Source organism: Quercus suber, unplaced genomic scaffold, assembly GCF_002906115.3.
Source record: "Quercus suber isolate HL8 unplaced genomic scaffold, Cork oak 2.0 scaffold_180, whole genome shotgun sequence".
In the NCBI taxonomy this organism is placed as follows: domain Eukaryota; kingdom Viridiplantae; phylum Streptophyta; class Magnoliopsida; order Fagales; family Fagaceae; genus Quercus; species Quercus suber.
Genome location: NW_027069639.1, coordinates 949,225 through 977,108, shown reverse-complemented (window position 1 = coordinate 977,108; position 27,884 = coordinate 949,225). Strand labels below are relative to the sequence as shown.

The 27,884-nt window shown below is 35.2% G+C and overlaps 3 protein-coding genes across 3 annotated transcripts; 2 read left to right on the top strand and 1 right to left on the bottom strand.

The window, feature by feature from the left end:
- The first annotated feature begins 230 nt into the window (after nt 1-230).
- LOC112037266 (receptor like protein 22) lies at nt 231-10,361 on the top strand. The gene is given in 6 exon segments (XM_024070081.2): nt 231-1,105; nt 1,107-1,204; nt 1,545-1,926; nt 2,325-2,407; nt 2,461-2,515; nt 7,852-10,361. Coding segments are annotated over 6 exon segments (3,531 nt in total). The 5' UTR covers nt 231-383; the 3' UTR covers nt 10,043-10,361.
- A 7,218-nt stretch (nt 10,362-17,579) lies between these two features.
- On the top strand, nt 17,580-20,379 carry LOC112005391 (receptor-like protein 7). The gene is made up of 3 exons (XM_024037641.1): nt 17,580-17,965; nt 18,013-18,521; nt 18,674-20,379. The coding sequence occupies exons 1-3, from the start codon at nt 17,580-17,582 to the stop codon at nt 20,377-20,379; spliced, it is 2,601 nt and encodes an 866-aa protein (XP_023893409.1).
- A 2,212-nt stretch (nt 20,380-22,591) lies between these two features.
- LOC112005617 (ran-binding protein 1 homolog b) lies at nt 22,592-26,586 on the bottom strand. The gene is made up of 4 exons (XM_024037913.2): nt 26,323-26,586; nt 26,055-26,206; nt 25,416-25,541; nt 22,592-23,026 (listed from the first exon to the last, which is right to left on the bottom strand). The coding sequence occupies exons 1-4, from the start codon at nt 26,481-26,483 to the stop codon at nt 22,767-22,769; spliced, it is 699 nt and encodes a 232-aa protein (XP_023893681.1). The 5' UTR covers nt 26,484-26,586; the 3' UTR covers nt 22,592-22,766.
- Between the last annotated feature and the right edge of the window lie 1,298 nt (nt 26,587-27,884).

The following is a 27,884-nucleotide window of genomic DNA, read 5'->3' as shown; positions in this document are numbered from 1 at the left end:
TAACAAATTATACAGGCATGCAAAATCTTTAGGGAATGATTTGTAAAATGACTAATGAGGAGCAATGAGTGACAACCACATTGTCTACAGTAGAGCCACTGGCAATGTGTTGAGTACGAAGTTTGCCAGAAATGAGAAAACTACATTGTAATCCCTACGCTGGAGCCAATTATTTCTCAAACATCAATCATCACCATTTTTACAATTACTCCAATTGAAGCAAAGTATCATCTACCTCCCATTCTACACTCTGTTGATCTGCTGTGCCAAACTCGAGTTATTTTTGCTTTTTGGTCACCAAGTCAAAAAGGCCATGCTCATGGGTCTTTACCCTCCTGAACCAACCATTAATTTCATCACCTCTTCAATTCTTGATTGTAAGAATGTATCTTATACAGCCTACAATGAAAATTCCGTTCTTTTCCTGGCTTTACTTGATCACCATATGTTCACTGTTTGTCAACTTTGGTGTCTTTGTCGTGTCTGACCAATGTCTTCATGATCAGCGAGATTTGTTGATCGGATTGAAGAACAACCACAAATTCAATAGTACTCTGTCCACAAAACTGGTACTCTGGAATGAGAGTCAAAATTGCTGTTTGTGGAAAGGTGTAACCTGCAGCGAGGAGGGACGTGTTATTGGTCTCAACCTGTTCAACGAATCCATGTCTGGTAGACTTCACAATTCAAGCCTTTGCAGTCTCCAGTATCTCGAGAACCTGAATTTGGCTTATAACAAGTTGAGTTCTTCTCTGGTTCCATCTCAGTTTGGCAATCTGACGAATTTGATTTATTTGAACCTGTCAAACGCTGGCTTTGAGGGGCAGATTCCCATTGAGATTTCGAACTTGAGCAGGTTGGTTACCCTTGATTTGTCTACCAATTCTTATTTGAGTGATTCTATGCTGAAAATTGAGAAACCAAATTTAGCTACGCTAGTTCAGAATTTTGGGGAGCTAAAGGAACTTTATCTTGATGGTGTAAATATATCAGCACCAGGGAATGAATGGTGTCAGGCCTTATCTTCTTCAGCACCAAATCTAAGGGTGTTGAGCATGTCTAATTGTTATCTTTCAGGGCCTTTGGATCCGTCTTTTTCAGAGCTTCAGCCCTCTCAATTATTCTTCTGGTAATCCCTTAAATGCTCCAGTTCCAGAATTTTTTGCAAATTTCTTAAGTTTGACGTCCTTGAATCTCGTTCATTGTGGATTGAATTGAACATTTCCAGAAAATTTCTTTCAAATTCTTACACTGCAGACGCTTGAATTATCAAATAACGAACTACTTCAAGGGGCACGTCCTTATCTTGCGATCTAACAAATTTTATGGGTCCATTGATTGTGGGGGGCTAAACACTACTTGGCCAATACTTAAAATTGTTGACCTCGCTTCAAACAAATTTACTGGTCGGCTTCCCAGAGAATCCCTTTCTGCCTGGAAGGCAATGATGGATGATGCCCAGTCACAATTTGAACACCTCCAATATGGAAAAATAGAAGTCATGGGATGTTATTATCAAGATGTGATAACGGTTACCAATAAAGGTCTAGACATGGAGCTAGTTAAGATTCTAACTCTATTCACTTCAATTGACTTATCCTGCAACAATCTTGATGGGCCAATAACAGAAGAATTAGGAAAACTCAAATCGCTACTTGTTCTCAACTTGTCGCATAATGCTCTTACTGGCCACATTCCACCATTTATGGGAAACTTAATTCAGCTGGAATCATTGGACTTGTCAAGCAACAAGCTTACTGGGGAGATCCCTATGCAATTTGAAGATGGTCTAACTTTCCTTGAAGTTCTAAACCTTTCATTCAATCAATTGGTGGGACAAATTCCAAATTTGAGGCAATTTGCCACATTTTCGGAAGCGTCCTATGAAGGGAATGAAGGATTATGTGGATATCCTTTGAATAAAAAGTGCACTCTAGGGCCAAGATCGTCACCTCCACCATTTCAAGAAACTCATTTGAATTCTAAAGAAATTCATTTGAATTTCATAAATGTTGAACTATGATTTATTTTTGGTTTTGGGATTGTCATTTGGCCCCTTATGATTTGGAAGAGGTGGGGTAGATGGTATTTCAAACATGTTGATGACATTCTTATCAGAATCTTCCCTCAACTGAATCTTGGAATTAAATACCGTCGAAGACGAGCACGCATAAATCAAGGGCGGAGGCACTAATGATACGGTAGTTGCGGCAAAGTGTGTGGTACTAGTGGCAGTTTATCTTTGTTTGGCTTGCTTATTTTATGGCTAATTTAGTTGGTTAGGTATAAGTATCTAATTTTCCAGTTATTTTCTGATTTTTCAGTTATTTGAATAAAATTCCATATCACTCTTCTAAAAAAAAAGAGGTTGGGTGTAAGTACAACTTTTTAGAGCGTTACCTTTTCGGTATGTCATGCAAGAGCTGTTACTTCTTATTTAATTTAATGTTTTCTCTTTAGGTTTTGATGCATTTGGAATAAAAGCTGCAGTAAAGAAGAAAATCAAAGAGATTGTGTAGGTATATAAATTTGAACGAGATTGCTGAGACATGTTTACATGTGGGTTTCTCTGTTATCATACTATGCAATCTTTGCATTAATAACATATTTTTGTCTGACTAAATTTGCATTCAACAAGATGTGGTGACTTTCTTTAAAAAAAAAAAAAAAAATTATAAAACAAAATATAATAAAATATGTGGTGACAGACCAGGTAGGCATTCTCCCAGATGCATTTGTGGTTTTTTTTTTTTTTAATAACTTTTTTGGATGAGTAATTAACAGAAAATAATAATATTTCAAGCAAAAAAAAAATTGATGGTGATGATTTTGACATGATATTGCCTGCATTTTTTGTATTACGCTAGGCCGTAGTTTTGGTGTTATTGATTGGATAATTTAGATCAGATGGTGGCTTATATGCTGCAGCAAATTGTCATTTTTTAACTTTTTAAATGCTGCAAGTCAGGGAAGAGCAATGGCAACATCCCTGCCTCACTGGCAGAGAGATTGGGAAAAAAATATTAAGTGGGTCTAGTAGAAGCTTCGGGGATGGGTGGGATGAACTTATTTTATTATGTGCATTGTCCATGCATCTTAGATGCACTCATGCACGGATTCAAACTTGAGATGCCAACAGAATCTGATAAGAACATCAAACATGTATAAGTACCTATATTCTAGGAGTACATCTGATTGTAACAACCACATTGAGGATGCCTTCTTCCTGTGTTACTTGAGGAAAATATCCAGCGTACATGTCCTTGTGTTGCGATCAAACAAATTTTATGAGTCTATTGATTGTGGATGATCAAATGTCTAACTGGCCACTGCTTTAAATTGTAGATCTAGCTTCATTAAACAAATTTACTGGTCAACTTCAAATAGAATCCTTTTTCTACGAAGGCAATCTTGGATGATGAAGATGAGGTCCAACCAGTGCTCAATCACATTCATATGTGAGAGCATTTGGTCCAACCAGTGCTCAATCTTGTAATTAGCGTCACGTGTCACTGTTTTTATGAAAGAAAAATAAGTACTATACATTAAACGTTCCACCTAAATATAGGTTTTAATGAATTATTTACTTATTTATTTATATTAAAAAATAACTAATTTTATTTTCCTAGTATTTATGTTTTAATATATTTATTGTGAAATTACTTAGCAAAATATATATAAAGATATATATATATATATCTTTATATATATTGTACGTTTTTAGACCCTTTAAACACAAACAAATTAACCTAATTATTTAGCCAAGTGATTAACTTAGGTAAATTATTTAGATCTAGGTTAACGCAAGTAAATCATATCATTGAAACAGTGCGGAAAATAAATAAAACAACGATATGATAATCCAGAAAAACCAAACTGGTAAAAAACCTGGGGATGATTTAACCTAACTATCATCAAGGTAAAACAGATCCACTATGAAAGAATTGAAGTTTTACACTAGTGACTTAGACCACTAACATCCTATTGCTAACTCGAGTAGAAAACTTATTACCATGACCACGTGACAACTCCGAGTCCACAGACTACTTCTTTCTTAGATTCATAGCAACCACAAGTACTCCCACTTGTGTTTTCTTTAAGCTCTTTATGCAGCAACTGAAATGATCACCAAGCTCTCGACATCAATCTTGATCTTGATAACCCTAAGTATGTATGAAGGTAAAAGCCTCTAGATCTCATAAGAGATTCATACACACAACATAAACAACAACTACAAAACGTGGCTAGGGTTTTTCCTTTTATACTTAAGACAAAATATAAAACTCTACACGTCATATGGGTTTGGGCTGAGTTGGAAAAATCTGCAGAAAAACAATCTACTCGAGCTTCGATCGATCGAGTATAATTTTCGATCGATCGAGTTTTCAGATTTACATAATAAATCTTGCAGTACACTCAATACCAACTTTACATATAAACACACTTTGAGCAGCCTAATTCTAGACTCTACTATTTGATCATGGTTTGCCAACATTACACATTGAAGTTCTAATACATTTAAATCCTAAATCCTTAGAACCAAACAAACTCCCCCTTTGGCAATCCGTGACAAAACACATAATAAAACATAATGCTCAAAGTTACAAAAATAGCCCATTACAATACAATTGCCCAACAAAAATAATTCAACCTAACTACTATCTATCAGTTGCAAGTGTAGACAGCATGTAACGACCCAAAGAAAAGTGCTAGCCACATCTGCGCTATACCTCAAAATGACTAATCACAATTAAGGCTCTTTATAGTTGTAATAAAGCCCAGTTCAACCCAGTAAATACCCGATGTGGGACTTATCACACACTCACACACATGACACAATCAATCAAATTGGGGCATCAAAATCTCCTCCACTTAAATCCCTAACGTCCTCGTTAGGGCCCACTTTATGGAGTAATGTCTCCGAGCTCACACGGGGTTACCGAGCCAGCTTTAATACCATATGTAACGACCCAAGGAAAAGCACTAGCCACATCTGCGATATACCTCAAAAGAATTAGTCACAATTGAGGCTCTTTGCAGTTGTTAATAAAGTCTAGTTCAACCCAGTAAATACCCGATGTGGGACTCATCACACATTCACACACATCACACAATTAATCAAATTGGGGCATCACAATCTGACAGATGGTATCAGAGCCATGCCCTAGCCGGAAGTGTGGGCCTCACACGTGAGGACGCGTATACCCGTGAGGGGAGTGGATTGTAGTGACCCAAAAGGGGGTCTTGCATTTCATGGAATCCCACATTGCCTAAGGAAGCACATAGGAATGTGCTTATAAGGAATGCCCTCCCTTGTTGTGTATGAGGCCTTTTCCCATGAGGCTTGGTGTCACGTGGGAAGAACAAAACCTTAAGGGACTAAGAGAGCCTTCAAGCCGTCCAAAGAGGACAATATCATGCATATGGGGGTGAGGCATGACAGATTGTGATACCCCAATTTGATTAATTGTGTGATGTGTGTAGGTGTGTGATGAATCTCACATCGAGTATTTACTAGGTAGATCTGGGTTTTAAAACAATAATGTCTCCCCCTATCATATATAACTCATAAAAAATAAAGATATTAAAATAAATACATCATAAGCAAAAAAAAATAAGTATAATGTGAAGCACCTAGATATAATCTAAAGCTCCAAAGCACCTGTACGGCACACATACCCGGTCCCACTTGGGCCATTTATTCTCATATGAAGATACGGCCTATACTCCTATTCTCTCCCTCTCTGCGGGCCCATCCCGAAACTACACAAAATGCTGGCCCAAGGTTCGCCTCCTGTTTATGCTCAGTAAGTCCTTACCGATCATTGTCGCGGGCGGCGTCCGAGCATGACGTGCAGGGTATGCCCGGCATTGCCTTTGGGCGCACCTCCGCCGAGCATATCTATGGAAGTGGGAACCAAGTTCCGAAGCCATACTCACTGTTTCCTACTCCCACCTAACCACCCACTTATGTTCAATAACACTGGACCACCCGCTGCACTAACTAGAAAGTGATCATAACCTATCCACTAATTTTGAACTATAAATATGAGAAGCTTGGGGAGAAGAGGGGGTTGGAAAAATTTAGGCGAGAGCAAAAAGATAGAGGAAGAAAGGGAAGGTAGCAGAAAGGTGGTTCAGGCAGTTGAGAAGAGAAAAGTGATCTCATTGAGTCTTTGTGCCGAGGACAACCCAGTGTAGGAAACCCAAACCCACCATACAAATAAGTTGTGAGTCCGAGTGAGCCCAAGCCCATCAGCTCCATTTTCGGTGTGCACAACACCAAAAAAAAAAAAAAAAAAACTCTCCCTATCTCCACCATATGTACTCCCCCTTTTTGTGATGAATTGCCAAAGGGCAATCAAGACTCATCATCAAAAGGAGGTGGTGGAGGTGACCATCTAAAACTCGCCAACTCTACACGCAAAGCCTAAAGCTTCGTGAGAACGTCCACCAAAAGTTGACCATGAGCCGCCTGAACGATCATGACAATGTCCAACATACGACAAATGCTAGAATCATCCAAAGTAGAAGGTGGAAGAGCAGCAGCAGCATTCAGATCAATAAACTCGTCAGCAGCCGGATCACCTGAAGAAGAAGAAGGAGGAGGAGGTGCAACACCCGAAGAAGACTCAACTCTAGGACTGAAATGGACAGAATATGACCAATATGGACCGAATAAAGCCAATGTAGACTGAATGGACCGAAGTAGACTGAATAAGACACAATGGACCGACTATAACTTTAGTGGACAAAATGGACTAAATAGGACCGAATGGACCGATTAGGACTGTATGGATCGCATAGGACCAGAATGGACCGAATATAACCAATGTGAACCAAATGAGACTTTTGAATATATATCATTTTTATTGCATTTAAGGCTCATATTTCTAATTTCTAATATCTATTTTCTTTGTATTTTTTAACCCAAACTATAGAGTTTAGCTTGAATATAATAAAATTTCTTACTTTTCAATCCGAAAAATTAAGAAAAAAAAAAGAATTTTTGAACTAAACTTGAAAAGATAACCTACAAAAAGAATCAATTTAAGTTCCAATTAATCTAAAATGGACTGAAGGGGACCGAAATTGACTGAGTGGACTGAATAAGACCAAAACAAACCTAATTAGACTTAATAGAAATTCTTTAATTTTTAGGGAGAACAATTACCTTCAAAAATTTTAGAGAAATAATTATACGTTATATTACTATACAAAATAATTATTTATCCCCACACATCCCGTAGGTCTAGCACTAGTTTACTTTATATCGGTGATGCACTAACTACTAATACAAAATTGTCATTTATATAACTCTTTTTTTTTTTTTTTCTCACAAAAAATTGTGAGGGATGATTTAAATTTGAGTTCTTCCAAGCAACGCCACTAGGAAATAATGGTCTTGGAAATTTGTGGTTATTTTTTTTAAGTTGTATATTTTAAATCAATTTATTTGGAATATGAAATTCCTGCTCAATTTCAGCCGTTTAAGAAATAATTGAAACAAAATCTAGCAAAATATAAAAGCAAATTTAATAATACATGCAATAAAAAAAAAATAAAAAAAAAAACAAAAAAAAAAAAAAAAAAAAAAAAACAATGACTTATGACAACTACATCGTCTACGCTAGAGACAGTGTGTTGAGTCTACGAAGTTTGTCCGAAAGCCTATCACCATTACTTCAAGTGAAGCGAAGTTGCAATCATCTTACCTCCCATTCTTGACTAGCCATGCCAATTGCCAAAACCGAGTGGTTTTGGGACCACCAAGACTTGAGCCACAGGTCATTAAGGCCATGTTCATAGGTCTATACCCTCCTGAACCAACCATTAATTTCTTCACTCTTAATTCTTGATTGTAAGAGTGTATCTTATACAGTCTACAATGAAAATTCCGTTCTTTTCCTGGCTTTACTTGATCACCATATGTTCACTGTTTGCCAACTTTGGTATCTTTGTCGTGTCTGACCAATGTCTTCATGATCAGCGAGATTTGTTGATCGGATTGAAGAACAGCCTCAAATTCAGTAGTACTCTGTCCACAAAACTGGTACACTGGAATGAGAGTCAAAATTGCTGTTTGTGGAAAGGTGTAAGCTGCAGCGAGGAGGGACGTGTTATTGGTCTCAACCTGTTCAACGAATCCATCTCTGGTAGACTTCACAATTCAAGCCTTTTCAGTCTCCAGTATCTCGAGAACCTGAATTTGGCTTATAACAAGTTGAGTTCTTCTTTGATTCCATCTCAGTTTGGCAATCTGACGAATTTAATTTATTTGAACCTGTCAAACGCTGGCTTTGAGGGGCAGATTCCCATTGAGATTTCGAACTTGAGCAGGTTGGTTACCCTTGATTTGTCTACCTATTCTTATTTGAGTGATTCTATGCTGAAAATTGAAAAACCAAATTTAGCTATGCTAGTTCAGAATTTTGGGGAACTAAAGGAACTTAATCTTGATGGTGTAAATATATCAGCCCCAGGGAATGAGTGGTGTCAGGCCTTATCTTCATCAGTGCCAAATCAAAGGGTGTTGAGCATGTCTGATTGTTATCTTTCAGGGCCTTTTAATTCCTCCTTATCGAAGTTTCAGGGCCTTTTTTACCTAAATCTCTCGTATAACCTTCTGGAAGGGCCTTTGCCCAATCTTCCTTCTACGTTAACTATCCTAGATCTTCATTCCAACCAACTCCAGGGGCAACTCCCAACTCTCCTACCATCTGCCACATATCTGGATCTCTCGAGGAATAATTTCAGCTCTGTTATACCTGCTGGCATTGGCAGCTCCCTTACTTTTGCTTATTTCTTATCTCTTTCAAACAATAAATTATCTGGCAGTATCCCTGTATCAATATGCAATTCTACATATCTTCAATTTCTTGATCTGTCAGGTAATTTATTGAGTGGCACAATTCCCCAATGCTTCTATGAGATGAGTGAGACTCTAGTGGTGCTGAATGTGAGGACAAACAAACTCAGTGGCAATATATCTGATTCGTTTCCAGTTAACTGTGGTTTACAAACTCTAAATCTCAATGGAAACCAATTAGGAGGAGCGGTGCCAAAGTCTTTGGAGAAATGCAAAAATTTGCAGGTCCTGGATATGGGGAACAACCAACTAAAGGATGCCCTCCCATGTTACTTGAAGAACATATCCTCATTGCGTGTCCTTATCTTGAGATCTAACAAATTTTATGGGTCCATTTATTGTGGAGGGCCAAATACCTCTTGGCCGATGCTTCAAATTGTTGACCTGGCTTCAAACAATTTTACTGGTCAGCTTCCAAGAGGATCCCTTTCTGCCTGGAAAGCAATGATGGATGATGTCCAAATTCCAATCCTACAATTTGGTCAAAATTATTATCAAGATATGATAAGAGTTACCATTAAAGGTCTAGACATTGAGCTGGTTAAGATTTTAACTCTTTTCACTTTGATTGATGTATCCTGCAACAATCTTAATGGGACAATACCAGAAGAAATAGGAGAGCTCAAATCGCTACGAATTCTCAACTTCTCGCGTAATGCTCTTACAGGCCACATTCCACCATCTCTGGGCAACTTGACTCAATTGGAATCATTGGACTTGTCAAGCAACAACCTTACAGGGGAGATCCCTGTGCAACTTGCAGATAGTCTTACTTTCCTTTCATTCCTAAACCTTTCATTCAATCAATTGGTGGGGCCAATTCCACAAGGCATGCAATTTTCTACGTTTACAAATGATTCATATGAAGGGAACAGAGGATTATGCGGTATTCCTTTGAATAAAAATTGTGCTCTAGTGCCAAGATCGCCACCTCCAACATTTCAAGAAACTCATTCGAATTCTAGAGAAATTCATTTGAATTTCTTAAGTGCAGAACTAGGATTTATTTTTGGTTTTGTGATTGTCATTTGGCCCCTTATGTTATGGAAGAGATGGAGTAGATGGTATTTCACACACGTTGATGACATTCTTATCAGGATCTTCCCTCAACTGAATCTTGGAATTAAATACCGTCATAGACGAGCACGCAAATATCAAGGGCGGAGGCACTAATGATAGGGTAGTTGCAGCAAAGTGTGTGGTACTAATGGTAGTTTATCTTTGTTTGGCTTGCTTATTTCGTGGCTTATTGAGTTTATTTGGTTAGGTATAAGAATCTAATTTTTCCGTTATTTGAATAAAATGCCGTATCATGTTACAGGGAAAAAAAAAGAAGAAGAAGAAGAAAGGGTTAGGCATAATTACAACGTTTTAGAGCATTACTTTTTCCATATATCATGTAAAACTAAAAGTTGTTACTTTTTACTTAATTTTATGTTTTCTCTTTAGGTTTCAATGTATTTGGAATAAAAGCTGCAGTAAATTTGAACGAGATTGCTGAGACATATTTACATGCGAGGTTCTCTGTTATTTTATTTATTTATTTTTTTTTTTTGGTAAAAGGTTCTCTGTTATCATACTAAGCAATTTCTGCATTAATAACATTTTTGTCTCAGTAAAATTGCATTCAATGATGAATTCCATTTATAAAAAAGTTAATAATAATAAAATATGTGGTGACAGATCAGGTAGGCATTCTCTCAGCTGCATTTGGCGTCTAAAAAAAAATCGATGAGTAAATAACAGAAAATAATAATGCATCAAGGAAAAAAAATTTGATGATGATGATTTTGACATGATTTGCCTGCATTTTTGGTATATGGCACTGTTTTAGTGCTATTAATTGGGTAATTGAGATCAGATGATGGCTGATAAGTTGCAGCATATTTTCAGTTTTTAACTTGTAACTGCTGCAAGTCGGGGAAGAGCAAAGGCAACTTCCCTGCCTCACTGGACGAGAGATTGAGAAAAAAACATTAAGTGGGTGTATACCACTAAAACTAGTGCATTGTCCATGCATCTTAGATGTACTCATGCGCGGATTCAAACTTGAAATAGCTAGAGAATCTGATAAGAACATTAAACATGCATGTATTATTTCCTATATTCTGGGAGTATATCTGATTGTAACAAGTAAAAACCATAATGAGGATGCCTTCTTCCTGTGTTACTTGAGGAACATATCCAGGATACATGTCCTTGTCTAAGTTGTCTTGCGATCTAACAAATTTTACGGATCTTTTGTTTGTGGAGGATCAAATGTCAACGGCCAATGCTTCAAATTGTAGACCTAACTTCAAACAAATTTACTGTACAATTTCAAATAGAATCCTTTTCTACTAAGGCAATCTTGGATGATGAAGATGAGGTCCAACCAGTGCTCAATCACATCCATGTGTGAGAGTATTAGGTTCCGCCATGTTACTCATTTTTTTTAGAATTCTTTAATTACAGTTCCACCACATCTTGTAATTAGTGTCATGTGTCACTGTTTTATGAAAGAAAAATAGGCACCATACATTAAACATTCCACCTAAATATAGGTTTTAATGAATTATTTAATTATTATTATTATTTATTTATATTAAAAAATAACTAATTTTATTTTCCTAGTATTTAAATTTTATTATATTTATTGTGTAATTACTTAGCAAGGTATATATATTTCTTTTAGAGCAAAAAAAAAAAAATCTCAAAATAAATGGTATTGTGCATCATAAATGGCTTGCTCACATGTTGGTTGATGAATCTTCAAAATAAAAGGTGCCTAGAAACCTCACATGTGAGAGCATTAGATTTCACTATGTTGTGCATTTTTTCAGAATTCATTCATTTTGTGTTTCACTTATTTAATTAGTGTCAGATGTCACTATTCTTTAAAAAAAGAAAAAAAAAAGTACTATACAGTATACATTTAACCTTTCACCTAAGCAAAGGTCTTGATGAATTATTTCATTTTTTTTTCTTATTTATTTATATTCAACCATAAATAATTTTATTTTCTTAATATATAAATTTTAAAATAATTTTGGTACAAAAAAGGCGAAAAGCACATTTTAGTCCCTACATTTTCAGGCAATTCCCATTTTAGTCCCTACATTTTATTTTTACCGCTTTTAGTCCCTATCCTGAAAAACGCTTCCCGTTTTGGTCCCTGCCGTTACATCAGAGACGGAAAATGCACACGTGGCAAACGGCAGAATTAAAAAAAATATTAAAAATATTAAATTTTATTTTAAAATAAAATAAAATTTTAGTTATCAATAATTTTAAAATAAAATTATTAAAAATTTTAGTTAAAAATAAGCTCTTCATGTTCTTCCCCCAAGAACGTGATTGCCTAGAAAAAAAAAAAAAAAAAAAACAGAACAATCCATTTCTGGTGTTCTCTTTTAATAAAATTATTAAAAATTTTAGTTAAAAATAAGCTCTTCATGTTCTTCCCCCAAGAACGTGATTGCCTAGAAAAAAAAAAAAAAAAAAAACAGAACAATCCATTTCTGGTGTTCTCTTTTCAGTTAGGTTATCAAATAGCAAAAGAGTAAACACGAATAGAACACAGTGCATTTCCATATCAGATCTGATGCAAAACCCAAAAGATAAACTAGATCTAGAACTTAAATCAAAATCAAAATCTAATCTAAACCAGGTCCCACGTCGATTCAAAGAAGCCCCAGCAACTATCACATCCCAGCACCACTGAAACAACCAATCTACACCGATTCAAAGAAGCTCCAGCCACTAAAACAACACAGCACCACTGAAAACCCACACCAATTCAAAGTCGAACAAGCCCCAACCACTGAAACTAACCCAGCACCACTGAAATCAAGCTAAACCTGACTGAAGAGAGAACACCAGAAATGATTTGATTTAAGTTCTCTTTTTTTTTTTTTTTTCTTTTTTCTTTTTCAGTTCTGATTCTCTCATTCCATTCTTCCCCCTCTCTTGTCCCTGTCTTCCCTTTCTTTTCTTCTTTTGTTTTTTTTTTTTCTCTCTATTTTCCCTTGAATCAAGCCTCCGTGGGTCTCATAGTTTGGTGGAGCTCATGGTTTGATGTGGCAGATCGGGGTGGTGCCGTGGTGGTGGATCAGGGTGGTGCCGTAGTTTGTGAATCGGGGTGCTCGCTGTGGATCGGGGTGGTGCCGTACTCGCCGTGACTAAGCCGCCGTGGGTTTGCTGTTAAGAATTGCTGGTGGATTGATTTGGGTTTTCCTGATATTGTGCTAGATTTGCTGGGTTTGTTGGGTATTTTAATGGGTTTGCTGGATATGTTTGCTGGGTATGTTTTATTGGGTAGATATTAAGATGGAAGGAGAAGGAGAAGAAGGTGAAAAGCAAAGGAACGGAGGAGTCACGAAGACCGTGTGAAGGAGATTTTGATTTTGATTTAAGTTCTAGATCTAGTTTATCTTTTGGGTTTTGCATCAGATCTGATATGGAAATGCACTGTGTTCTATTCGTGTTTACTCTTTTGATATTTTGATAACCTGACTGAAAAGAGAACACCAGAAATGATTGTTAAAATTTGAATCTTTGCTCTATTTTTTTTTTCTGGGCAATCACGTTCTTGGGGGAAGAACATGAAGAACTTATTTTTAACTAAAATTTTTAATATTTTTATTTTAAAATTATTGATAACTAAAATTTAATTTTATTTTAAAGTAAAATAAAATATTTTTAATATTTTTTTAATTTTGCCGTTTGCCACGTGTGCATTTTCCGTCTCTGATGTAACGGCAGGGACCAAAATGGGAAACGTTTTTCAAGATAGGGACTAAAAGCGGTAAAAATAAAATGTAGGGACTAAAATGAAATCGGCTGAAAATGTAGGGACTAAAATGTGCTTTTCGCCTACAAAAAATAGATGATATTGTGCATCATAATGGCTTGCTAACGTGTTGGTTGATAAATCTTCAAAATAAAAGGTGTTTAATATATGTTATCCTAAGTTTCCAACTAATAATTTTGTTCTTTAGGTTTTATCCCAAGCTACAATACCCTAAAGTTTTGCCATGTGGCGCATGCCTTGAAAAAGGAATAGAATACTCGTAATTTTTATGACATGCAATATATTAATTTCTTGTTATGTGTTTATGAGGTACATGCATTCATTTCTAAGTATTAAGTTTCTATAGGTGGTGCACTAATTATTAATATAAAAATGTCATTTATGTAACTCTTTTGTTTCTCACAATAAATTGGGGTGAGGATTAAAAGCTGGGCTCTTTCAAAAAAATTTATGTAGTTATTTTTCTAATTTATATATTTTAAAACAGTTTATTTGGAATATGACATTCCTGCTCAATTTTAATTGCTTAAAAAATAAATAAATAAATAAAACTAGTAAAACATAAAAGCAAATTTAATAATACATGCAATCAAAGATACTTAAAATTATGCAATTATGTTACTCAAAATAATTAAATATTTTTGAGTTCATTCAAACCATGTATTACTAGGATAATTTTTTAACAGAATGTTTTCATATAATAATAATTTTATAATGTACACCCGCAAGAAATTCACTGGTCTATATATTTCTAAATGTTAAAGCGTAGCATTTATAGTTGTTGCGCTCCAGTTCAGCCACATCATCGCTATGTCACGATTTTTTTTTTTTTTTTTCATTTCACACATTCTCTATAATCAATCATTTTTTCTTTCTCTCAACTCATCATCTTTCGATAATTAATTTCCCCACTTATTTTTACATATTCTCCAACCGCTCCCCTCCCTTTTACCTTTTCATATCCCCACTATTATCTACCTTAATATCGCTTTTCCTCTATCCCTTTTCCTCTATCCCTTTATCTTCCTTTTATTTTTGGCTCTTCTTATTGCTATCCTCTTACTTTAAATTTGCAATTCACTCTTTCATTCTATGCGTAGTTTTCCTACACACAAAAGGTTATTTCTCTCTCCCTCTCTCTCTCTCTCATTCTTGTTTCATTTTTTTGGTGAATTTTATTATTTTTCTTGCATCTCTACTTCAGATTAATGAATTTTTTTTGTTCTTTATAACTCTGCTTTAGGTTGATGTGATTTATTTTTGTATTTTTAAATTGTTATCTTTTTTATTTTCTTTAATTTCATAGATGTTATCTTATTGAATTACAAATATAGTATATAAAAAATATAATGTTATTCTTTCACATAGCATGACTTGGATAATTTGGTGTTTATTACTATATCTTATAATTTTACTCTTTTTCTTTTCATCTTATTTTCTATAAATTTTTTATTCTCTCTCATATTCTTTCTTGAAAAAGTGATTATTCTCTCTCTCTTGATTTTATATTCTTCCTTACAACTCTACTTTAGGTTTATGAGTCATTGTGTTTTTTGAAACTCTATTTTAGGTTAATACCTATTGGTGTTGTATTTTTGAGTTCCTCATCACAAGTTGTCTCTCTCCCTCTTATAGCTTTGGTTTGATTTTTTTTTTTTTTTTTCGAGTTAATACTTAGTTATTTTGGAAGTGATAATTGAATTTGAATAAGAAATTTGAAACTTAAAACTTTAGTCGTAAAGAAAAAAAAAATTAGGTAACATATAAAATTGGTCATGTTCGTCCATCCGGTCTACTTTGGTCTATTTCAATCCAATTCGATCCATTTGATCTACTTCATTCACTTCAGCCCAATTTGGTCCACTTCAGTCCATTTCGGTCCAATTCAGTCTACTCGATCTACTTCATTCACTTTGGTCCACTTTGGGACATTTCAGTACAATTCAGTTCACTTTGGTCCATTTGTTCCACATCTGCCAAATTCGGTATATTTGGTTCATTCTGTCTACTTCAGTCCATTTGGTACAATTCGGTGTACTTACTTAAGAATGGAAAAAAACAAATTTTAGTTGAGAGTACTATCAATTATTTGAGTAATATCAATTGTAATTATAGGATAAGTTTTTGTTATCATAATAATTTCCTTAAGAAAATGAGAATTTGAATAATAACTTTACACCTTAAAAATTTTAGTTGTATCAAAAGAAATTAGGAAAATATATTGCATAATAACAATAGTTAGAAGAATATGGACCATTTCAAAAAATGAATAATAATAATAGTAAAAAAACATAAAAAATAAAAAATAAAAATATATATATTTGTAAAAATAGAGTGATGGAAATTACTTTTTGAAATTGTTTAATTTTTTGGAAGAACAAATTTTGTACAATAAAATTTAAAGAATAAATTATACATATTCAGTATAAGTTTTTTATGGGTTTTGATTATCATGATAATCTCTTGAATAATTTATTTGAAACTTAAAAAGTTTAGTTGTAGAAAAAAAAAATAGCATACTATAATATAATTTCAAAGAATATGGACCACCTTATACAAGAATAATATCAATCAAACACATCCAAAATAATATAATAATAGTGGGTTCTAGTTAGTTTAACTAGTAAAGTCTCTCATGGTTGAATAAGAGATCTAGAGATCAATCCCCGCCTACACCAAAAACTGACTGGTGTCTTAGTCTGATAATAGAGAAGTATCATCGGAGCAGATGTCATAGGTTGAAACTGTCTCTAAAAAAAAATATAATGATATATTGCTAGAGATAGAAAGATGAAAAATAATTAGAAATTTTTTAATTTTTAGGGAGAGCAAAATTATCTTCAAAAAAATTTTGATAACAAATTATACATTATATTACAATTACAAAATGATCATCTATTCTCACGCATCGCGTGAATCTATGACTAGTATAGATAAAAAATGTGAGTGAAATAAAAATATATCTCATGTAATATGAATATTTGTTGGTTTAGCAGCCAAATAAACCAAGCGTCCTCATCCTTTAATAAAATAAAATAAAAAATAAAAAATAAAAACCAAGTATCCTTGCCTTGGGAGCATTAGCATTAGGGGTGTAAACCCCCCAAGTTGCTATTTTAGCAACCCACCCGCTCAAATTGAGCCCCATCCAAGGGTGGGTTGCTTAAAATTTTTAGCAACCATGAATAGTAAGGTTGTATATATACAACCTCCTATTCATGGTTTTCATGGTTGCTAAAAGTAAAAGCAAATATAGAAAGTACAAAAAAGATGAAAGAAATAGATGGGAGAGAAGAGAAAAAGAATGAGATGATAGGATAGCTTATATTATTTTATTGAGTTGTAGGTAAAAATAAAAACTGTAATGTTTGATGTATTATTAGGTGAGTTGATAAAAGAGATAAAATAGTGTTTAAGGATGCAAAATATGTATTTTTTTACCTCCCCTTTTGCTAGTAAAATTTGCAACGAGTCAATGAGAAGATGAGTCAATGACAAATATATAATGTCTACGCTAGAGACGGTGTGTTGAGTACGACGCTTACCTCCCAATTCTACATTCTGAGTGGTTTTGACTTTTGGGTCCACCAAGACTTTGAGTCACAGGTCAATAAGGCCATGTTCATAGATCTTCGACCTAACCTTTGTAAAATTTGCAACGAGTCAATGAGTCAACGAGTTAATGAGAAAATGAGTCAATGGCAACTATATATTGTCTACGCTAGAGACGGTGAGTTGAGTACGACGTTTACCTCCCAATTCTACATTCTGAGTGGTTTTGTCCTTTTGGGTCCACTAAGACTTTGAGTCACAGGTCAATAAGGCCATGTTCATAGATCTTTGCCCTCCTGAACTAACCATTAATTTCATCACATCTTCAATTCTTGATTGCATTAGCGTTTCTTATTACAGCCCCCAATGAAAATTCCCTACTTTTCGTGGCTCTTCTTGATACCAATATGCTCACTTTTCGTCAGCTTTGGTATCTTTGTGGTGTCTGGCCAATGTCTTGGCGATCAACAATCCTATTTGCTTGAATTGAAGAACACCCTCAAGTTCAACAGTACGTTGTCCACAAAACTGGTGCGTTGGAATGGAAGTGTTGATTGCTGTTTGTGGGAAGGTGTAACCTGCAGCGAAGAGGGACGAGTTATTGGTCTCAACCTGTTCAACGAATCCATGAAGGCTGGACTTGACAATTCAAGTAGCCTTTTCAGTCTCCAGTATCTTGAGAACCTGAATCTCGCTTATAACTGCTTCAACAGTCGGATTCCAACGGAGTTTAAAAAGCTGAAGAATTTGAGGTACTTGAACTTGTCAAATGCATGCTTATCCCTAATGCGATTTCAAGCCTCACAAGGTTGGTTACTCTCGATTTGTCTACCCTTTATTTCTTGGCTGATTCTATGTTGAAACTTGAGGACCCAAATTTAGCTATGCTAGTTCAGAACCTTTCGGAGCTGAAGGAACTTTATCTTGATGGTCTAAATATATCAGTGCAAGGGTATGAGTGGTGTCAGGCCTTATCATCTTCACTGCCAAATCTGAGTGTGTTGAGCATGTCAGACTGTTATCTTTCAGGACCTTTTGATTCTTCCATATTGAAGCTTCAGTCCCTCTCAGTTATTCGTCTCTATAATAATCCTTTTAATGCTCCCGTTCCAGAATTTTTTGCAAATTTCACAAATCTGACTTCCTTGGTTCTCAGTTCTTGTGGATTGATTGGAACATTTCCAAAAAAGATCTTCCAAATTCAAACACTGCAGAAGCTTGACTTATCATATAATGATCTACTTCAAGGGGCACTGCCAGATTTTATTGGTGACCTTAAAATGTTGTCCATAATAGATCTTTCAGTTTGTAATTTCAGTGGATCAATACCGAGCTCTATGGCAGATCTTACTCAATTGGTTTATTGGACATGTCATCAAACAACTTCACCGGACCAATTCCATCATTCAGCATGGCCAAGAATTTGACTCAGATATACCTTTTTCGTAATCATTTAACAGGTAAGATTGATTCCCTTAACTGGAAAGATCTTTTGAATCTGGTGAATCTTGAGTTAAGTTACAATTCACTTGAAGGAAATATTCCCGTCTCCTTTTTTTCCCTTCCTTCATTGCAAACATTACAACTTTCCAACAACCAATTTTCTGGTCAACTCAATGAAGTTTCCAACGCGTCTTCTTGCCAACTGGAGATACTTGATTTGAGTAGCAACTACTTGGAAGGGTCAATACCCATGTCCATCTTCAAAATCCGAGGTCTTCGGAAGCTCTTTCTTTCTTCAAATAACTTCAACAGCTCCTTGCAGCTTAATGTGATTCAACAGTTGAGAAATCTTTTCAATCTCGATCTTTCAAACGATAGGTTGTCGATTGAATATAATGGAACAAGTTCTCCGTTATTCTCCTTTCCCCAAGTTTCCACATTGAAATTAGCTTCTTGCAAGTTGAAAGTATTTCCGGATTTCTTGATAAACCAATCCATATTAACCATTTTGGACCTTTCAAATAACCAGATTCATGGAGAGATTCCCAATTGGATTTGGAAATTTAGTAATATTTTGGTCTTAGATCTCTCTTTTAACCACCTAGTGATGACACGGGAAGGACCATTACTCAATCTTTCTAGTTTTAGTGTCCTAAGTGTCCTAGACCTTCACTCCAACCAATTTGAGGGGGAACTCCCGGTTCTCCCACCAAATGCCACATACTTGGATTTCTCGATGAATAACTTCAACTCTGCCATACCAGCTAGCATCGGTGACTACCTTTCTGTTGCATATTTCTTCTCTATTTCAAGCAATAAATTCCATGGGAGTATCCCTCAATCATTATGCAACGCTACATATCTTCAAGTTCTTAATTTGTCTAATAATACCCTGAATGGCACGATTCCCCAATGCTTGATCCAGATGAGCAAGAATCTGGGGGTGTTGGATGTGAGGAGAAATAAACCAAGTGGCACAATATCTGATATATTTCCTGGCAATTGTAGTTTGCAAACTCTAGGTCTCAATGGAAACCAACTTGAAGGAGTGGTTCCAAGGTCTCTGGCCAATTGCATAAACTTGGTGATCTTTGACATTGGTAACAATCACATCAAGGATACCTTCCCGTGTTACTTGAGGAACTTATCCAAGTTACGTGTCCTTGTCTTGAGATCTAACAAATTTTATGGATCTATTGATTGTGGAGGAACAAATGTCAACTGGCCAATGCTTCAAATTTTAGACTTTGCTTCAAACAAATTTGCTGGTCAACTTCAAATAAAATCCTTTTCTACGAACGCAATGCTAAATGATGAAGACAAGGTCCAGCCAGTGCTCAATCATATCCAATTTGCAGTCCAAAAATTTAGTCAATTTTATTATCAAGATGCAATAACAGTTACCAGTAAAGGTCAAGACCTCGATCTGGTGAAGATTCTAAATATCTTCACCTCTATTGACATTTCCTGCAACAAACTTGAAGGACCAATACCAGAAGAAATAGGAGAGCTCAAATCACTATATGTCCTAAACTTGTCGCATAATGCTTTCACAAACTCAAGCAACAGGCTTACTTGGGCGATACCTATGCAACTTGCAGACGGTCTTACTTTCCTGTCAGTTCTTAACCTTTCTTTCAACCAATTGGTGGGGCAGATACCTCAAATCAAGCAGTTTGCTACATTCTTGGAAACTTCCTATGAAGGAAACAAAGGATTATGAGGCTTCCCTTTGAATGTAGAGTGCAAATATGATGAGACAGGAGCGTTGCCTCCAACATTTGAAGAAACTCAATGTAAATCTTGGATTTGGACAGATTGGAACTACGTAAGTGCAGAACTTGGATTTATTTTCGGCTTTTGGGTTGTTGTTGGGCCCCTAATGTATTGGAAGAGGTGGAGAAAACGGTATTACAGACACGTTGATGACATTCTTATCAAGATCTTTCCTCAGCTGAATCTTTGAAAGAAATTCCATCGGCGAGCACAAAAAAAAAGAATCAGGTGCGGAGTTATTGGGGACAATTTTATCATGGTTAAATTTAGTTTTTTCGGTTGCAATATAAACTAATAAGAGCAAAATAAATAAATAAATAATGTATACATGCAGTTCGTTGCTAGTGTTGTTTGATGTTTGTAAACTTTTTTTTTTTTAATGCCAGCTGAAGACAAAGGGGATTCATCCTTTCAAAGACCAGTATAAAGGGTTCAGTTGCCCCGTGGCCTAAGTGTGAATTATTTTTTTAATAACTGGTAAGCTGTATACTGATATACTGATATGATCTTATAAGATGAGAACGTAAATTTTCAATAAAAGGTGTTGTCCAAATTGACACTTACATGAATTCTTGCTGCTTTAAATTGATAGAGTCGCCCTAGGGTTTAGATTGCAACAGTTTTTAAAATTACAGGACATTATTGCAGTTGAAATTTTAAGGTCTAGATCTAAAGTAGGAGTGTCAAATGGGCGGGTTTGGATGGGTTTGGAGTGGGCATAATTGGGTTGGATTTATAAAACTCATTTACTCATTAAAACCCATTTAACTAATTACTTCTAACTCAAATCCAACTCAACCTAATTATTATGGGTAAACCTCAACTCACCCAATTACCCAATTATCAAAATTACCAAAATACCATTAAAGTGTAAACCTCATCACTTTCTTGGACTCCCACTCTACTTTCTTGGGAAAAAGAAAAAACAAAGGAAAAACTTTTCTTGGATCTAAAATTTCTTTTTCTTTCTCCTCCATTGCCTCCCCACTTCAACTCTGACCAAAAAACTCTCACTTCTGCTCTCTCTTTCTCTTTCTCTATTTGATTTTGCAAGAAACTTTCATTTCATTCATTTTCCCTCTCTAACTTTCCCAAGAAAATTCATTTCCGGTACCAGAAATTAAAAAAAAATGGCCTCACTGGCATCACCACTCCAGAGATCCAACTCTTATCCTCTCCAACGCCTCTCCACCTTCACCAACCCCACCTTCTCAACATCGCCACCGCCACAAACCACCATCACTGACCCACGAGCCCCACGCACCCACGATCTACAACAACTACAAAAAAACCCAAACAATCCACCAAGAAATCCCCATTACAATCATTGCCAATTTTTGTGCTCTAGACCCACCAAAAAAAACCCAAACCTCCAAGACAAAACCAACGCAAGGGAGAGGGGGCTAGGCGGAGAGATCTAGGCAAAGGGGAGAGAGGGCTGGGCTAGGTGGAGGGAAGGCTGGCAGAAGAAAATCCTAGGCAGAGAGAGTGCTTTGTGGAGAAAGGCAGAGCTATGAGCTTGAGTTTGTCTACGTCTGTGTGAGAGCAATAGTGAGATAGGGAAAGAGAGAGAGCAAGCGAGAGAGAGAGAGAGAAGTGTTTGAGTTGTGAGCAAGACAGAGCTGTTAGCTTGAGTTTGTCTGCGTCTGTGTGAGAGCAATAGTGAGATAGGAAAAGAGAGAGAGCAAGCAAGAGAGAGAGAGAAGTGTTTGGAGGCCGAGAAAATGAAGGAAAATGAAAAACTTGAAACACTGAAACGTGCTGTTTGTTTGGTTTTTTTTTTTTTTTAATAAAAAGGGCTGTGTTGAATTTGAATATATTATTTTTGGATTAAATTGGGTTTTTAGTTAAAACCCAATAATTATTGAGTCTAATTGAGTTGATACCTGTTTAATCCAACTAATAATTGAGTAAGCTTGGATTCAATTAGAGTAGGTGAGTATGGGTGGGCAAATGAGTTTGGACTTACTTTGCCACCCCTAATCTAAACTAAGATTAAACCTTAGGATTTATTATGTGATTACTTAATAATAAAGCCTGTAAAATACTTGAAAAGAAACTAATGAGAACCTTGCAAACAATCTATCATAGGTAATGAAACTGCACCCTCAAAAAAAAAAGTAATGAAACACATTTGACCAAAAAAAAAAAAAACATAATTCAAGACCAACAGACAAACCATCATCCACATCCATAGATTACCAAAAATTTCAATAAACTACGTAAATACAGCTGCATTCCCCAAACTAGTGGGAAAAACAACCTTTACTAGCCAACCAAACCAACACCTATATTGATAAACTGTTCAAATATATCAACAGTGCTCTGTTTAGTCTATGAAGCTGGCTCATCCTTGTTCTCTGCCACCGGTTTTGCTTGGTCATCTACAGCTTTCTTATCCTCCTCCTTGTAGGTTTGCTTATGCTCCTCCTTGGCCACATCAGGCTTCTCTTCCTGCTCTTTACCCTCGGTTTTATCATCCCCAACATTCAATTTCTCCAAGAGTCCAGCAGTATCTGACGCATCTTTATTATCCTCTTTCTTTCCCTGTGATTCGGCAACCTCTTGAAATGTTTCCATGAAGCTCCTGCAGTCTGAATAAAAACAACTATGTTAAACATGTAAACTTATGAGTTCTAAACATATTACAAAGAATAAAAAGTTTCCAATTTCAATTCACAAGAGCTGTAACTGTCTCCCACTTGAAAATCACAATCGGATAGTGTGTAGGTCAGACTTTCCCTCCAAACCAGGTTCCTCTAACGCCCTACATAGAGGCTCTAAAAGCATCCACGTGTATTTTTAAATTTTACCACATAACACATTTAATGGTCGTATAAGCTGCAAGTTTGCCAATATCTAGAAAAACAGAGAAGCAGCAATTTGCAAAAAATCCTCCTTCATTTATGGCCTGTTTGGATGTTTAAAAAATGAGAGGGAGTAGAGTAGAGGGAGGGGGAGTAATTCAATTACTTTATTTGGAAGTTTTTTAAGGAAAGAGGGGGAGGGATTTGGAGGGGTTTGGACTACCTCTAACCCCTCATTTTTAATTCCCCCAAATTGGAGAGATTTGGAGGGAAAGTAGAGTAGAGAAATTATTAATCAAATGAATTCTCTAATTTATCCTTTCTAAATTAACAAAATTACAATCTAATTATATAAATAATTTTTGTTTGTTTTTTGAGAAAATAAATAATTTAATGCTAAGTTTTTAGAAATTCAGAACCCGAAAAGCCACCAAAAACAAACACTTTTTTCTTCAAAAAGTGTAATTATAGTTTTATTTTCTAACAAACAAAACAACAAACAAAATACACAATACTCAAATTTCAATTCCTTTCCCTTTTCCTCCATTTTCAGAGCACCCAAACAGAAATTAAAGCCACAAAATGACAAAGATAACACGAATTAAGGCTTTGTTTTAACGAAATGAATAAAGTTTTCCAGTACCGGCAACGACTTCGCAAGCAAAAACGGAGATTTTAGGAGAAGAGCAAGGTTCGAGGGAGTAATCGAGAGGGACAACGAATCGATGGTTTCAGAGCTGGTGCCAGGGTTTCAGAGCTGGAGCTCTGGCACCAAGTACCAGGTTCTGACGACGTGGTCTGGCGAGGAGTTCACTCCAGCCATTGAAGCCACCGTTCGGACGAAGAGAGATCTTATGGCTGAAATGGTGAAATGGCGCGAGAGAATAGAGAATGAGAGCGAAAGAGCTGGAGTGGGTTTATGAGTGAGGATGGCGCGTGCATCGCCAACATTTTTGATAGTGAGTGTGAGAGAGGGACACATGGAGTGAATCTGAGGGTTTTGGGTTTGGATAAGATTTATGTGAACCGTTGGACATTGATTGAAGCCTTTTTTGACGGTCAAAAATGTTGCTAGGTTTCAAAATGTTGCTAGTCTATTTAAATCATTTACTCTCCTCTCCCTCCTAATTTTTAAAATATCCAAATAAGAGGAAGAACTAATTACTCAATTCCCCCTCACTAATTTTAAAAACATTCAAACAAGGTGGAGGATAACCATTCCCCTCTACTCTCCTCCCCACTACTCTCCTTTCCTCTACTCCCCTCTACTCTCCTCCCTCTTTAAACTTCCAAACAGGCCATTAAGGATGTAGCTAGGGTGCTGCTTTGTATGCCAGAGCAACAATGTGCTATACCTCACTCCCCAGTCCCCACAACTCCAATTTCGATTAAAAGAAAAAAGAAGAAATTCTCACTGAATCATAGATCAGTTGACATTAGTTTATCACATGCAGTTGTTGTCAAGTGACCAAAATTACATGAAGTATGTCAGTACAAAACATAAATATAAGCTCCAAAGATGAATTTAGTTTCCAGCATTACATAGAACCACATAGAGAACTATCTTTTAACAATTTCTGGAAAATGTAATGATTTATTAAAACCAAAAGTAATTTTCAATGACACAAGAAAGAATCTTTGAAACAAGCTCTGTTGCTCATCCCACATACAACCATAGCAAGTGACAATAAAACAAAGCCACACCCACCAGTAAAAGAGCGGCCACGAATTTCTCTACCCACATGTAACCATAAGATTCATAACAACACATACAGTACAAAAACCTCAAAAATACTATCAAGCTTAGTCTTCTCTCAAAGCCTTCACCGAAGTTATAAACAAAGCATTCAATTGCCTTACAAATTAAAATAACAACAATAAGCTTCTATGACAACAAATTGGATCTTAGACTGTTCATGACCATCTGCAAATAATTTTCAACAATTCAAAACTACTTATCATCCAAACCTTTACCAGACTCCCCTTCTCTAAAAAGAGAGAACCTTCACATCTAAGTTCCCCTAAACTTAGAGCTTGAATTATAATTAAAGGAGCATATCAAACATCTCACAAAAACACACAAAGGAAACAGCTAAGGACTACTAAAAGACATAATTTTTTTTATACGTATATTCAGGCACGCAAAGAAGCTAAAAATTAGAAAAAGAACACTCACTCTCAAGCGAAGCGAATCTAATGCAGAAGAGCTCATCCTTCAATTCCCCATCTGCAAAATCCGTAGCATGCCACACACATGATTTTTCGTTTCCAGCGTGCTCTTGCACTGTCATGGTCGGAATAACTGCAACACATGCCAAATACATCAAAAACACGCCTTTTTCCAAACCCAAATATAATTTCAATAATAAATTAAAATTTTTAAATAAAAAAAAATTTTAAAAAAAAAAAGCATAACTCATCAATGTGAATTCCATGCTTCCTCAAAGCCAAAATTCTATGATTCAATTTGCTTAGGTTTACTAAATTTCAAGCAAAGAAAAAAAAAATAGAAGATAATAAAAAGCTTCCACTAGACTAAAAAATCGTGATAGCTTCAAACTGAGGGACTATTTTTTGTGTATTAGTTAATTCTGTTCTTTTACAATTTAGGCAACCAAACAGATTATAATAGCAAAGATATTAAAAACAAAAAAACAAAAATTAATCAAAAAATTAAATAACGAAGGGAATAATTTTCGTGTAATTACTGTTCTTTTGCAATTTCTAAGCAACCAAACAGAGAAAAACGGCAAATATATAAAAACCAAAATAAAAACAAAACTTTGATTAAAAAAAAAAAAAAAAAAAGACTGACCTAGATGATTAGCGCAGATCTTGAGAGTCTTAGATTGGCGCATTACGAGCCTGACTTTTCCAGATTCCTTGTGCTTCAGAAGCTTCACGGTCCCTGCGCCTCTCTCTTTCCACTGTTTCCCATCTTTATCGAAACGGTACAGTTTTGCTTTTCTGAAACCAAAACAACAAAAACAAAAAAACGAAGGTAAAAAAATAAATTTTAAAAAAGAAAGCCAAAATTAAAGACGAATTAGAAACCCTAGAAGATGAAGAAGATGAGTCCGTACAGATCGAGAATTGCTTCCTCTTCTTCCTCGCCGGTAGAGATAGCGACCTCTTCGAGCCTCACAATCGGAGCTACTTGTGCGCCTGTGTCTTCGTCTTCAGCCGCTGTGGTTTCTTCTTCTTCATCTTTTCTGTGACTTTGCTCTGGTTCACTGCTCGACATTGCTACCAACTTTTGATTTTTCAGGGGGAGAGAGAGAGAGAGAGAGATCTTTTATAGAGCGAGCTGAACTTAGGTCTGGTAGAGCGTAGAGTAAGGTCGGTTTATATAGAATTGGGAAAGCGTCTTTTACTTTTTATTTTTTTAACCTTTGGGGACTTAGGAGTACATTCGACCTTTTAGACTTTAAATAATTTTTCCTTTCTTTTTTTGAGAAAAAAATTTTTTTTTCAATTGAAATTATGAATTTTTAATTCTTTAATTTGCTCTATCATTGATCCTTTATTTATAACCAAAGGTAATAAAAATTTGAGAAATTCTCTTTACATAAAAAAATCTCACAATATTTTTATTTTGGGTAAATTGTATATTACACTTTTAAAATTTAAGAGTGTTTAAATTTTACACCTTAGAATTTTAAATTTTAAATTTTTTTATCTGAAGTTTGGGAGTGTTTGGATTTTATACCTTAACATTTGAAAATTTAGATTTTAACTCCTAAATTTTGAAACTTGAGGTATAAAATCTAAACAATCTCAAATTTTAAGAATATAATTTACAATTTACCACTTTTATCTTTAATTGTGGTAGAGTCCTAATTTATTATTTATTTTTTCCTATGAGAGACTGACGTCTTAGCTGTTGTGACAATTTACATATAATTTATAAGATTTGTGAATGAAAATTTTATAATCTAATTGTAAAATGAGACTTATTCTATTTAATTAACTTGAAATAATCTTATTTCAATTTTAATTTAGTTACTTATCATTAGAATAGATTTTTCATTGAGTAAAAAATTGTAGTTGTGAAGTACGGAAAAAGAATAAATCAAATAATTAGTGAACAAATTCAAAGTTTGCCAAAGAAAAAAGTTTTAATATGAATAATGCTGAATTTTTAATACGTTGTTTGTTTGATCAACTCGGCTAACATAGCTCCGTCTAAATAGCCTCTCTCCAAAAAAAAAAAAAAAAAAAAAAAAAAAAAAAAAATTTTTTTTTTTTTTTTTTTTTTTGAGGGAATGGAAAATTGGCAAAGCCTATAATTTTTATAAGCGGTTAACTTACTATTTTTATTCTTCCCATTCTGCCAAATTACAGTAATAAAAAATTGTGAAAAATTTTGCAATTCTAAAGATCCGTTTGATATATGTGTATAAAAAATTTTGTGAAAATACATGTGTGTGAAATTGCGTGAAATATTATTTAAAAACTGAAAATTATTGTTTAGAAACACTCACCAAACACCCCCTAAGCTTTTTCCTCGTTAAAATATCATTTCTGTTGCCCACATTTTCTTTGCTTCTAAAAGCATTCACAGAAGTGGAGCTAAAAATTTAGCTTTTTAGCTCCACCAAAACTTACTTTATCTATTTTACTTACACACATGCTGCAGCAGTGG

Excerpts from the sequence above, each read along its gene's own strand:
- LOC112005391 (XM_024037641.1), top strand. The coding sequence starts at position 17,580 with ATGAAAATTCCCTACTTTTCGTGGCTCTTCTTGATACCAATATGCTCA. Across the intron at positions 17,966-18,012 it reads AAAAAGCTGAAGAATTTGAG|CCTCACAAGGTTGGTTACTC; the intron begins GTACTTGAACTT and ends TGCGATTTCAAG. Across the intron at positions 18,522-18,673 it reads CATAATAGATCTTTCAGTTT|GTAAGATTGATTCCCTTAAC; the intron begins GTAATTTCAGTG and ends ATCATTTAACAG.
- LOC112005617 (XM_024037913.2), bottom strand. The coding sequence starts at position 26,483 with ATGTCGAGCAGTGAACCAGAGCAAAGTCACAGAAAAGATGAAGAAGAA. Across the intron at positions 25,542-26,054 it reads GATCTGCGCTAATCATCTAG|TTATTCCGACCATGACAGTG; the intron begins GTCAGTCTTTTT and ends CATGTGTTGCAG. Across the intron at positions 23,027-25,415 it reads TAGATTCGCTTCGCTTGAGA|ACTGCAGGAGCTTCATGGAA; the intron begins GTGAGTGTTCTT and ends GTTTTTATTCAG.